This window comes from Chenopodium album, chromosome 19 (assembly GCF_948465745.1).
Source record: "Chenopodium album chromosome 19, dcCheAlbu1.1, whole genome shotgun sequence".
In the NCBI taxonomy this organism is placed as follows: domain Eukaryota; kingdom Viridiplantae; phylum Streptophyta; class Magnoliopsida; order Caryophyllales; family Amaranthaceae; genus Chenopodium; species Chenopodium album.
The window spans coordinates 1190356-1202939 of NC_137852.1; the positions used below are offsets into that span (position 1 = coordinate 1190356).

The window sequence follows — 12584 nt, forward strand, 5'->3', positions numbered from 1 at the left end:
TCTTAATAAAATGATCCGTTTGATTATGTTTTTGAATTATTCTTGAAATTTCACATGGGAAACAAAAATATCATTTGATTACTATTGTGGTAAATTGGTAATTGATATACTTCATGTGTTTTTTTGCCGGTCGTTCCATAACTTAGAATTACCATCTTACGAAATGCTTAGGATAAGAGCCAATTGAATTTAGTTTAACTGTGGAATTTAATCACATATATGCTGTAAAAATCTTCTTTTCTTGATATCCTTTGAAACTTTCACGCACGTTCTTCATAAAATCAAAGAAAAATAAACATTAGTATTACATAGAATTTCTAATGTAAGTTTATTCTTGATTTGCAAATTGTGTGGTATTTCATGATGAGTTATGCTCCGTGTATTACCGTATACATTATACCAAAACTTACCAAAACTCAGTTTCCTTATCGTTGTAAGAATGTAGGATTGGTTCCTTATAACATAAAAACAAACTTTCCCTCGAAAAAAAAAAAAAGAAAAAAAAAAGAACAAACTTTATCTTATTTTATCTAAAATAAGTTTCCTAATTATCTTAGGTAATAGAGTACTATTAGAAATAGGATTGAATGCTTTTTATTTCAAAATAAAAAAGAGAATTAGGATTTTATACTCTGTATATATAAATACACGTTGTGTGAATAAGGAGAAGATTGAGAGCTTGAGATTAATCCGACAATGGTTAATTGGAGTGATTTACCCGTTGATGTCCTTAGAGAAATAGTGTTGAAACTAGATTCTGCCCAAGACTTAGTCTTTTTCTCGGCTGTATGTCAATCATGGCAGTATGCGTATTCTACGGCCAAAAATAATTGGACTAGGACAATGCCGTGGTTGATGCTACCCGAAAACGCACAAAATAGCCCTAATTACCCTAGGATAATATACTGTCCTAATAAACAAAGGTGTTACCAATTACATCTCCCTCAAACTTATGGTGCTAGATGTTGGGGTTCGTCGTGTGGTTGGATAGTCGTACTCGATCATAACCTAGAGATGTACATGTTGAACCCGATAACTAAGTCTCGTATTAGCCTACCCCTTTTATCAACCATGCCCGACGTACATGTTGATTATGAAGACCCTGAGTGGTTTCAAATATTTATCTTAGAAAAGGCCGTCGTAATTGAAGCTGATGGAAAATACATTGTGATAACAACACCTGGTGTCTTTTTTCGCGGCTCAAATTATGCAACGCCTGGTGACCAAAAATGGAACGGGATTTATTTCCCCGATACTATTAAAGGGTTTGTGAGTGATGTTACGCGTTGGGGTTCAAAATTGCTATTCATAAACGAGTATGGAACAGTTGGATATTGTGAAATAAGTACATTCTCAAGTTCGCAGCCTGTTACTTTGACGGAGTATATACCTCAACCCTCATTTTTGTCTAATTACATAACACCATTGTCGGTTAAATGCAAAGCGTTAGATCAAGTATACTTGTTGGAATCATTTGGTGAACTTGTTATGGTATTCAGAAACAAAATGGAGCTTTACGACGATCCTACTTGGGAGTATCAGACGATAAATTTTAAGGTATACAAGTTCAACTTTGAGACCAAAATTTGGGTGCAAGTCAATGACTTGGGTGATGTTGCAATGATCCTAGGGAGTAATACTTCGATGTCGATTCGTGCATCGCGTATTCATAACTGCAGAAGGAACTGTATTTATTTCAGCAATGATGAGTGGCTATTTCGGAATGGAATCCCTTATACCTTTGGAGGTGACAAAGCTGACAATGGACTTTTCGACATAGCAAATCAGGCGTTTGAAACCGTTTATAGAATTCATGCAAATTATTCTAAATTAAGCTCTTCTTTCTGGTTTATGCCCAAGTTTTAATTTGGGGACGAGTACAATTTTTTTTTTTTTTTTTTTTTTTTTTTTTTTTTTTTTGCATAATTAAACAATTTTGTTTTAGAGTGCCTTTATATTGTGTATCAAAAACTAGTCTGTTCTCAAAAAAATTAAACTTGATTGTATTATAAGTTTTAAAGCTCTTGTGTTGGCTGCATTTTATGTTTAAATTACTCTAATTTTTCCAATTAATCCCAAAACTATCATCCCAAAACACGAAACTAAACTCACCAACTTGGAATGTCCTCCAATAATCCCAAAAATATTAGGTCAACATTAGAATTTCGGTCAAAGGTAATATCTTACAACATTTTAGCTTTTATAAGGTAGTTTAATTTCTTACAACATATTTTTTATTAGGTAGTTTCTCACAATATTTGTGTGGGTACTAGCTTATTGCTGAAATTTATTGACATGTTATTCATAAGGATATTCTGCTCATGAGGGTGGGTCTTTGGGTTAATAAGGATGGTAGTTTGCATGGGGGTTAGGGATAGTGGTGGCCAAGAGTAGTAGTGGAGACATGTGTGCATTCAACTTGTTCTTTGGGTTACCATTAGCTCTTAATAGGTCATGGATCAAAATGACAAGATAATATGAGTAAGTGTTAGGTCGGATTATATTAAATTAATGAAAAAATCAGACTAATATGAGAAAAGAGGTAAATATTTAAATCTAAGTAAGATCAAATTGTAACAAGATTTAATTCTCTCTTACAACCTAAAGCTCTTTAATTTATAGAGGCAAAATTAACTTTAAAATATTGTAAAAACAAAAGATTAACTAATCTCATAACGAAATCTATGAAATTAAAAGATAATTAACAATTAAATATTATCTATAATGACCATTGAAAAGATAAAATTTAAATAGCACTTCAATGGATCTTCCAGATATGCATCACTTTATCAATGGTGGGAACAACATTCATGTTGGCAGTCTAAGCTTTACCAATATAATTAGTGTAACATTTTCACTAAGGGTCCACGATTATCAGGTGAACGCATGTAATACACCTCTATTTTTTTATTTTAATTTTTTTATTAGTTTTTTCGAGCTTAGTTAACATGTTTTGACTTTTACATTGTTGATATACTATGTTTTGATTGTCTTGAACTTGTGTACATGTTTTCATCCAATTCTTTCGTCAAAATTCATCAGATTATTCATCAAACATGATATTTCTCAATTACTACAAATCATGAGATCTCGATTTCCCAATGAAACAAAGTATTCATTTTCCATTTAAGAACAGAGATTAAAGACTATTGAATGATTTCGTTTAACTTGTTCACTTTGTATAATGAAATGCACGGACTATGAATCAATTGAATCATATGGCAGTTTAGCAATATCAAATTTTGCTTCACGCAAAGCATTCATACAATATATATATATATACTGTATGGGATGAAATCTGAGCATGATCGATATCTTGTGAAAGCACGTGTCCAGGTTCCAATAATTATAAGGGGATGCTGATATGTTCCAGAAAGAAGACATGTCGGCTCGCCGAAATTCAACACGTGGCAACAGAAGCTCGACACTTGGCACAAAAGGCTCTGCATGGATGAGAGCCACCTGTCAAGGTAAACTATTATAAATAGTAGGTAAGACCTCATTAATGAGGGCATTAATTACACTCTCTTACTCTCTCTCTACTTTCTCTCTCTTACTTATCTTCTTCTCTTAAACACTTTCTGACTTTATCATCGGAGTGGTTATCCCCGGATCACCCCGGGGTTAGCTAACTTCTTCTCATTTTGTAGGTTCTCAGCTTGCCGATAGGAGTATCAGGATCTCAGGTCCGAATTCTTGGGGAAGTCAGGATCAGACTGAAACAATTTGGCACTAGAAGGAGGGGAAACAGTTGATCACTTCTATCGCCTAAGAACCTCACACAAAACATACATACAACAACAATAATCATGGCTGGAAACAATGGAATACCAGTAGAACAACCCCAGGTGGAAATAGTAGATGAAACCCATACCCTAGAGGGTAACCAGTTCCACGTGCCGATAACCCCCCCTGCAGGAGGAGGGGAGGCAGAGGATCCTATGGCGGCATTCACTCCAGATGAGTTGGAAACGGCCGCAAGGGTGATGAGTGCGATGAGTAGGAAGAGGAAGGAGGCTGAGGCAGCACGGGCTGAAAGAGAGGCTGCTCAGGCCGATAGAGGAACATCGCACCGTCACCAGGAAGAACAACACAATCAGTTGGAGAACCCGTCGAGGAGACCCCGACATGAGTCGTCGGTAAGGACGCATACAACATCACGACAGGTTGAACAATCCTCGAGTCATGTTGTGAGTACCAGAACTCAGCAGCAAAGAAGTTCGCAAGTAGAGGGTCAAGCAGTGCGCACGGTGGTGCAGTTAAGGGCATCCCCATTTGCCCAGCATATCTTGGATCAGCCAATGGAAAAGGTGAAAATGCCAACTTGTAGGTATGATGGAAGAGGGGATCCGGCAAGATTCATAACGTCCTATGAGGGGCACATGATGCTGTACACTAACTCGGATGCAGTCTGGTGTAAAGTCTTTCCGACAACTCTGATTGGGGCTGCAGCCGATTGGTTTAACAACCTTGAAGTTGGGTCAGTAGACAGCTTTGAAAGATTGACTGAGATGTTTGTAGGTCAGTATGTCAGTAACAGTGTGAGGCAGAGAACCTCTGGAGAATTGTTGGCTGTGGAGCAGAAACCGGATGAATCTTTGAGGGATTATATCAGGCGATTTAACAATGAGGCAAACACCATTCCGAAATTGCAACAGGAAATAGCTGTGATGGCTTTAATGAATGGATTGGTTGATTCGGATTTTAAAAGATATCTTACAAGGAAGAGCCTGCCGACATTGGCAGCGGCGTTCAGCAAAGCCCATGATTACATAAAGAGTGAGGAGCTGATGAAGACAAGTAGCAGACATGTGGTTGCCGGAAAGGGGCAAAGTCAGTATGAAGGGACCTCGTCTGGAGGAAGCAGGCCGAGAGCTCTTGCCCCAGGAAGGGGAGGAGGAAGTCGGCAAGATTCCAGACCGACAAGGCTGCCAATGAGATATAGCACCTACACTCCCTTGAATACACCAAGGGCAGCAATCTACTCAGTAAACCAGAACAGAGAAGATTGGTCAAGGCTGATTCCCATGAAGGCAAGGCCAAGGGATGTAAAGAAGTACTGTATGTTCCATAGGGATGTGGGACATTATACGGAGGAGTGTACACAATTGAAGGACAACATTGAGGATTTGATCAGAAAAGGGCACTTAACACAATACCGGTTGAATGCAGGCAGGAATCAGCAACCGGCACAAGCAGCTGAGAGGCAACAGATAAAAGCAAGGCCCGAAAGGACACAAGGAAGAATAGTCCGACAAGGGGATGCAAGAATACCACCGTTATCTACAGGAAGGGTAGATGTGATAACGGGGGGACCGATTCATGGAGGGATGATTAGTGGGGCAAAGAAGCATTTGGAGGAGCACCGTCATCTGGTTTGTGCTTTGGATGTAGACAACCGTCCTCGGCCGGCATCAATACCCCAAGTTGTGTTCACGGAAGAAGATGCACGAGGTGTAGTATTCCTGCACGACGATCCATTAGTCCTGATAACCAAGATCAATGGGGCTGACATCAAAAGAGTGCTGGTGGATGGAGGCAGTTCAGCAAATGTGTTGTTTATGCAAGCTTTTAGTGAGATGAATATAGGAAGGCAATACCTGAAGCCGGTATCGTACCCTGTGATCGGGTTTAATGGGTCAACAGTGAGGCCAGAAGGGAGTATTGTGTTGCCGGTAAGGATGGGTGATGGGCTACAGGCAAGAGATCTGATGGCAGAGTTTCTGGTGGTGGATGTTAAGTCGGCTTACAATGCAATCATCGGCAGACCGATAATACATGACATGCAGGCTGTTGTGTCAACTTACCATTTGGCAATAGCCTATGTGTCGAACTTGGGTGCTGTAGAGAAGGTGTATGGAGGTCAAGTTATGTCAAAAGCTTGTTATGTGACAGCTTTGAAGAATCCGGTTGGTAATGCTACGGTGCCGTGTAACCCAAAAAGAGAAGGTGAGCCGACAGCTCAGGATTTAACTATGAAAAACTTTGATGCAAGACCCGAGGAAACACCAAGGCCGTTACCGGGGGGAGAAACCGTCCAAGTTGAATTGCAACCAGGCAACCCGAGTAGAACAGTGAAGGTTGGGGCTGATATGGATGTGGATACTAGGTGCAACCTGATAAGCTTGTTGCGTGAGAACGCCGACGTCTTTGCGTTCTCGGCCAGTGAGATGCCAGGAATACATCCAGAAGTGATGGAGCACAAGTTGAATGTTGATAGAAAGTTCAGGCCGATAAGGCAGAAGAAACGCAATTTCTCAACTGAGAAAATAGAAGCAATCCAGGCTGAGGTAAATAAGCTCTTAGCGGCAGGGTTCATTGAGCCTTGCACATACCCAGAGTGGTTGGCGAATGTAGTAATGGTGAGAAAGCCGACAGGGAAGTGGCGAATGTGCGTGGATTTTACAGATCTGAATAAGGCCTGTGATAGAGCGTCGCCAACCTATCAAATAATAGACCTAACTCGATCCTGCTAAACTAGTAGCAAGGGCAAGAAAGGGTCGAACCCATGAGAGGCGTTGAATCAACCACCAAATGTTAGTGTTTAAACAAGCTAGATTAAGTCGGGTTTTTGGAATTGGTATTATGTCACACCGATCTAATTCAAATCAATTAATTCTAAGAGGTGATTAACGATATTAAGAAGATCTAGGATATGGGTTACACCGCTCAACTTCATCACAAATAACGATTAGCATACATAGCAATGGTAAAATGGGAGATAAATTAGGGGAAGTTACCTAAGGCACCCTACTACTCTCTCAAGCTAGAGGGATTACTTGACATCAAGAACATAACCTACTCTCGTGATTATGGGCAAGAAACAAGTGTTAAAGCATTATCACGGTAACATACAATTCCCTTGACTAGAAGTTCCTATTCTCATGGCAAATCAAGTCAATTAAGCATAAGGAGCCCTCTCAAGTTCATCTCTCGATCCTTCGTTGAAAAAGCTAGATAAATAATTCAAGCAATGGCCAATTACAAGAATTAACAATTAATTCACTTAAACTCAACTAATTAACATCCCACAATTACCAAATTAATACATGCAACAAGCTATTGGTGACTACATTGAGGGTTCACCCAAACCCCAGAAATTAGACTACTCACAATCCATGGAGATTAAAGCAATTAAGTGTTTCAAGTAATTCATGACCAAATTAAAACTAGGAATTAAGTAGAAATTAACAATCTAAGCATGCAAATAACAATTAACAATGAAGAATAATAAGTATTAAAGCAAGAAAGAGGGAAGAGAAAGAGTAAGAAATGGTTACTAGAAGCTTCAACTTGAATAACAATGGTGGAACTTGTTCTACAAAGATTTGGATTGAAATTTCCAAGCAAATAACTAAAATCTACAATTACAAGCTAGTGTTTTTTGGAGTATTTTTGAGCTACCAACTAAGAGAAATAGATTTCTGGAATAATAATGGCCACCCCCTTCAAAAACGTCCAAAGGGGCTATTTAAAGGACCCCCAAAAAGAAAGGACGGAGAAAACAAGAGAAGTCGCAAAACTGACTCTGCACGGACGTGCCAAATTCTGCACGTCCGTGCAGAGGGTGGCAGTAGCTCGATTTCAGACTCAGGCCAGTCTGCACGGCCGTGCAACATCTGCACGTCCGTGCCAAACTATGCACGACCGTGCAGAATGCTGCACGTCTGTGCTGTCTGGGGCAGAAACTCTCCTTCAGTTTTGGCCGTGCTGCACGGCCGTGCTAAGGCATGCACGACCGTGCAGCCCTCCCTCGGGGCTCTAACGACTCCAAAACGCTTCCTCCTTGCCTCGTGGGTCCCGCATGATGCTCCCCTTGCCTTGCACTCGTCGCTCCATCACCAAAGGTGCTCGGATCATCGTCATTTTCACCTGAAAAGTGCATCAAAAACACGAACACCTCGTGAAGCACGTAATACACAAAATTACATAAAAATAAGGTAAGATAGAGCAAGTAAGTGGATAAAGACACGGAAACAAGCCCTAAAAGTACCCTAAAATCATGTTTGATAACAAGTTATCAGCCTGCCCTAAGGATTGCTACCCACTACCCCGGATAGACAGGCTAGTAGACTCAACCTCTGGTCATGCTATGCTCAGTTTTCTGGATGCGTTCTCGGGATATCATCAAGTCAGCATGCATAAGGCTGATAGGAATAAAACGACTTTTATAACAGATGTTGGTGTATATTGTTATAAGGCAATGCCGTTTGGGTTGAAAAATGCAGGGGCAACCTACCAGAAGTTGGTAGACAAGATTTTTGAGAAGCAGAAGGGACGGAATGTTGAGGTATATGTGGATGATACGATAGTAAAGAGTAAGGAAAAAGGAGACCATATAGCAGATCTGAGAGAAACATTTGAGACTTTGAGAAAATATCAAATGAAGTTGAATCCGGAGAAGTGCGTTTTTGGGGTGAGATCAGGGAAGTTTCTAGGCTTCATGGTCAGTGAACGGGGGATAGATGCGAATCCAGATAAGGTGAATGCGGTGCTTCAAATGAAACAACCAAAAACCATTCGTGATATACAGAGATTAACTGGCAGGATGGCAGGGTTAACCAGATTTATCAGCAAATCAGCTGATAAGGCACTTCCGTTTTTTATGGTACTAAGAAAGAATAAGGCATTTGAGTGGGGAAAAGAACAAAGTGATGCCTTAGAAGTAGTAAGGAATCATCTTAGATCTCTTCCCACAATTGCCAGGCCTGAGAAGGGAGAAGTGTTGCAGTTATACATCTTGGCATCGCCAAAAACGGTAGCAGCCGTTTTGTTAGGGGAAAGGAAGAGACAACAACAGCCAATTTACTTTGTCAGTCATGTTTTGAATGCGGCAGAGCGCAGATATCCAGTGATAGAGAAAATGGCGTTAGCAGTAATAGTGGCAGCCAGGAAGTTGAGGCCTTACTTTGATGCACATCCGATAGAGGTGCTCACCAATCATCTCTTAGAGAAATCATTGCGCAAAATGGATACATCTGGTAGATTACTGGCATGGGCAGTTGAGTTGTCGGAGTATGAAATAAGTTACAAGCCCAGAACATCAATTAAGGCTCAAGCATTATCAGATTTTATTGTTGAAACCACATACACAGATGAAGAAGAGGAGTTGGGAACATGGCAGGTATCAGTTGATGGATCAGCCACAGCAACGGGGGCAGGGGCTGGAATTGTGATAACGGCTCCAGATGGGAAAATGTTTGAATACGCCATGAAATTTAAGTTCAAGGCAACAAATAATGAGGCCGAGTATGAAGCTGCGGTAGCCGGAATGCAGTTGTCAATAGCAGCAGAAGCAAAATGACTAGTCTTGACAACTGATTCTCAGCTGGTGTCAAGTCAATTTAGTGGGGAGTATGAGACTCGAGAGCCGGCAATGGTGAAATATTTGGAGAAGATGAAGCAGTTAGTAGCTCAGTTGCAGTACTTTGAGATCAAATTAGTTCCGAGATTGAAAAATGCTCAAGCAGATGCGCTGGCAAGACTGGCAAGTTCAAGTTTTAATGACTTGGAAAGGACAGTTATGGTCGAGGTTTTAAAGTAGAGAAGCATAGATGAGATGTCGGTAGAGGTTTATTGTGTTGATGTGGGGAATCAATGGTATGATAAAATACTGGCATACATCGTTCATGGTGTAGGGCCAACAGATAAAGGGGAGCTGAAAAGGTTGCGGAAGGATAGTGTGTGGTTCGTTATGTACCAAGGCCAGTTATACAAAAGGGGGTTTTCACTGCCATTGCAAAGGTGTATAACGGATTTTGAGTCAGCAAGACTGATAGAAGAGTTGCATGAGGGAAGCTGTGGTAACCATCTCGGAGCAAGAGCCTTGTCCAGAGAAGCGATGAGAAGGGGTTACTACTGGCCGACAATGAATGCAGACGCAGTGGCTTACGTTAAAAAATGCGAGAAGTGTCAAAAGTTTGCCCCAGTTATCAACTTGCCCCCAAATGATCTAACTCCGATATTAAATCCAATCCCTTTTGCCCAATGGGGAATGGATATAGTAGGCCCGTTCCCATCGGCCACGGGTGGAAGAAAATTTCTGATAGTGGGAATTGATTACTTCACAAAATAGATGGAAGCAGAACCAGTAACGAAGATAACGGCATCGGAAGTGAAAAAGTTTATATGGAAAAACATCTTCACAAGGTTTGGGTTGCCGATGGCGATGGTTTTTGATCATGGAACCCAATTTGACTGTAAACCAGTCAAGGATCTCTTAATGATGTATAAGGTGAAATTTGCTTACGCAGCAGTATGCCATCCACAGTCTAACGGCCAGGCAGAAGCAGCAAATAAGCAAATCATAACAGCAATTAAGAAGAAGATCGAAGATGCAAAGGGTTTGTGGGCAGATTTGATACCGGAGATATTGTGGGCAAACAGGACAACAATAAGGGAAGCCACAGGTGAATCACCTTATAATTTAGTTTTTGGAACAGAGGCAGTCATACCAGCAGAAGTCGGATTGCCGACATTTAGGGTTCAGCATTACTGTGAAGACCAAAATGTTCTACTCCTACGACAACAATTAGATTTCCTGCCAGAGCTAAGAGAAAAAGCAGCAGTTAAGTCAGCTGTGTTTAAAGAAAGAATGTCCAGAGCATACAACAGAAGGGTATCTCATCGGCCGTTAAGAGTGGGAGATCTGGTACTACGAAGAACAGCAGCAACCGGTAAGGGGAGTGAAGATGGAAAGCTGACTGCAAGTTGGGAAGGGCCCTATCGGATTAAAGATGTCGTCATCCAAGGGTCGTTTTATCTAGAAACTTTGGATGGGACACCTCTGAAAAATGTATGGAACTCAGCTGTATTGAAGAAATACTATGTGTAATGAACAATTTTTATGTGAAGCTGATATCAAGAAAGATATCAGTGATGAATGAAGAGGTATTCAGACAATGTGCATTGAAATAGGCATCCTCCATTTAACAGAACATCGTTAAATGGGACGGACAGCTCAAAACCGCTTCCATGAAGTTAACAGTCATACAACCTGATCAGTTGTATGCATTAACTCATGAGGTTGCTGGTTCAAAATATAATACCGGCAAAATCAATTCGAGTATACGCCGATATGAGGCGTAGCTCAGAAAGTGATCGCCGAGAGGGTACCTAACTGGCTGAAACAACAAAGCAGTAGGTGACCAATGTTATAATCTGAACCATCAACAACCGGTAACGGCTCAGTGTACATAGCTCTAGCACGAACTATGTACACTGGGGGGAGCAAGGAGTGACATGGTATCTGTGATATCCGTAATATATTACTGATTTGTGATACCCATAGTACGCTGGTAGTTTTTAATGTAATTTTTCAAGTCAGGTAACGATCTGATATCTTCCAAAGCTGAGGTTTTGAGATCTGATATCTTCAAAAGCTGGCGTTTTTTAAGAGGTTTCCAATTGGAAGTTGTCGGATTTCAAATAAACTATCAGGTAAACCTTTATTTTTTGCAAATTGTCTTTTATATGCTGAAATTAGCAAGGCAATATAATTATCATAACATTGTTAAAAACAAGCAAATTAGAAAGTAATAAACGAGAACAATACAGTTACGATAAGGGATGCAAAAATATGTACAGTAAGCAAACAACGAAAATGAAAACAAGTTTACGCAACAAGTGAAGTTGACAATCGACAGGCATCACCACAAAAAAGGGGTATATGCCGATAGAACAACATTGTCAAAATAAGTGTTTTAACACATACAAAATACAAATAAAAGAGAGTTATAGCTGATAAGGCCCAATAATACAAGACCCACAAGAAGATGTCGGTGATGACTGCCCGCCCCTTCAAGCTTGTGTATTCTCAGGCACTGGGGAGTCCAAAATACTGAGATCTTTGGGGCCGTCATCAGCACTGGGCGCCAGATTGTACAAGTCCTCCTCGGAGAATTGTTGTGTCTCGAAGCCGGAAGGGATCTTGTAAGCTTCCTCGTTGAAAGCTTTTTCAACCTTTTCCTAGTCTTCTTTTTTCCAACCGGCAGCTTGAGCCACACACCTCTGAGCGGCAGTCCAACCTCCATCAAAACGGTCTTGGAGCTTGGAGCAGAACTCATCTGAAGTCAAGTAACGGCCCACGGCTCTCTGGCGAATCCCAGGCTTATCGGCTTCCATCTGCATAACCTTCTCTTCAAGGTTTTTTACTTTAGCCATGGCATCGCCGAGATCTTTCTCAACTGAAGGAAGGCGCTCAATGGCTTTATCTTTTTCAGCAATCTGAGTCTTCAGACTCTGTAATTCCAACTCCAAGCCAGCAACCTTCTCAGCCTTAACCCTCAACTCCGACATCTCCTTGTCGTCTTTTTCTTTTATCTTCCTCATGTCATCCAGGGCCTTCTCAGCGTTCTTGACGATTTCTTGCATGGCACTCTGACTGGAGGAGGCTTGATGGTGCTTTTCTTGATAATAACGGTACATCTCCACAAGCTCCGTACCAGACATAACAGCCTGAGAACAGGAAAGAATTTCCGAATAAGAATTAACAAAAACCATGAAACAAGCAATAAGAGTGCGTAAAACACATAACATAATACAAGAAATAGGTTAAGGAAAAATAGCGAAGTAAGCATACCTTC

At 40.7% G+C, this 12584-nt stretch overlaps 2 protein-coding genes across 2 annotated transcripts; both read left to right on the forward strand.

The window, feature by feature from the left end:
- The first annotated feature begins 696 nt into the window (after positions 1-696).
- On the forward strand, positions 697-1866 carry LOC145596064 (putative F-box protein At4g17565). The gene has a single exon (XM_081652495.1). It carries the CDS (start codon positions 697-699, stop codon positions 1864-1866), a length of 1170 nt encoding a protein of 389 aa, XP_081508621.1.
- Positions 1867-9559: 7693 nt separating this feature from the next.
- Positions 9560-10834, forward strand: LOC145596065 (uncharacterized). Its single transcript, XM_081652496.1, has 3 exons — positions 9560-10003; positions 10076-10227; positions 10387-10834. Exons 1-3 carry the CDS (start codon positions 9560-9562, stop codon positions 10832-10834), a joined length of 1044 nt encoding a protein of 347 aa, XP_081508622.1.
- The last annotated feature ends 1750 nt before the right edge of the window (positions 10835-12584 follow it).

Coding starts and splice junctions, on each gene's coding strand:
- LOC145596064 (XM_081652495.1), top strand. CDS start 697: ATGGTTAATTGGAGTGATTTACCCGTTGATGTCCTTAGAGAAATAGTG.
- LOC145596065 (XM_081652496.1), top strand. CDS start 9,560: ATGTCGGTAGAGGTTTATTGTGTTGATGTGGGGAATCAATGGTATGAT. Junction 10,004..10,075: donor CCCAATGGGGAATGGATATA/GTAGGCCCGTTC, acceptor TTCACAAAATAG/ATGGAAGCAGAACCAGTAAC. Junction 10,228..10,386: donor GTCAAGGATCTCTTAATGAT/GTATAAGGTGAA, acceptor GTGGGCAAACAG/GACAACAATAAGGGAAGCCA.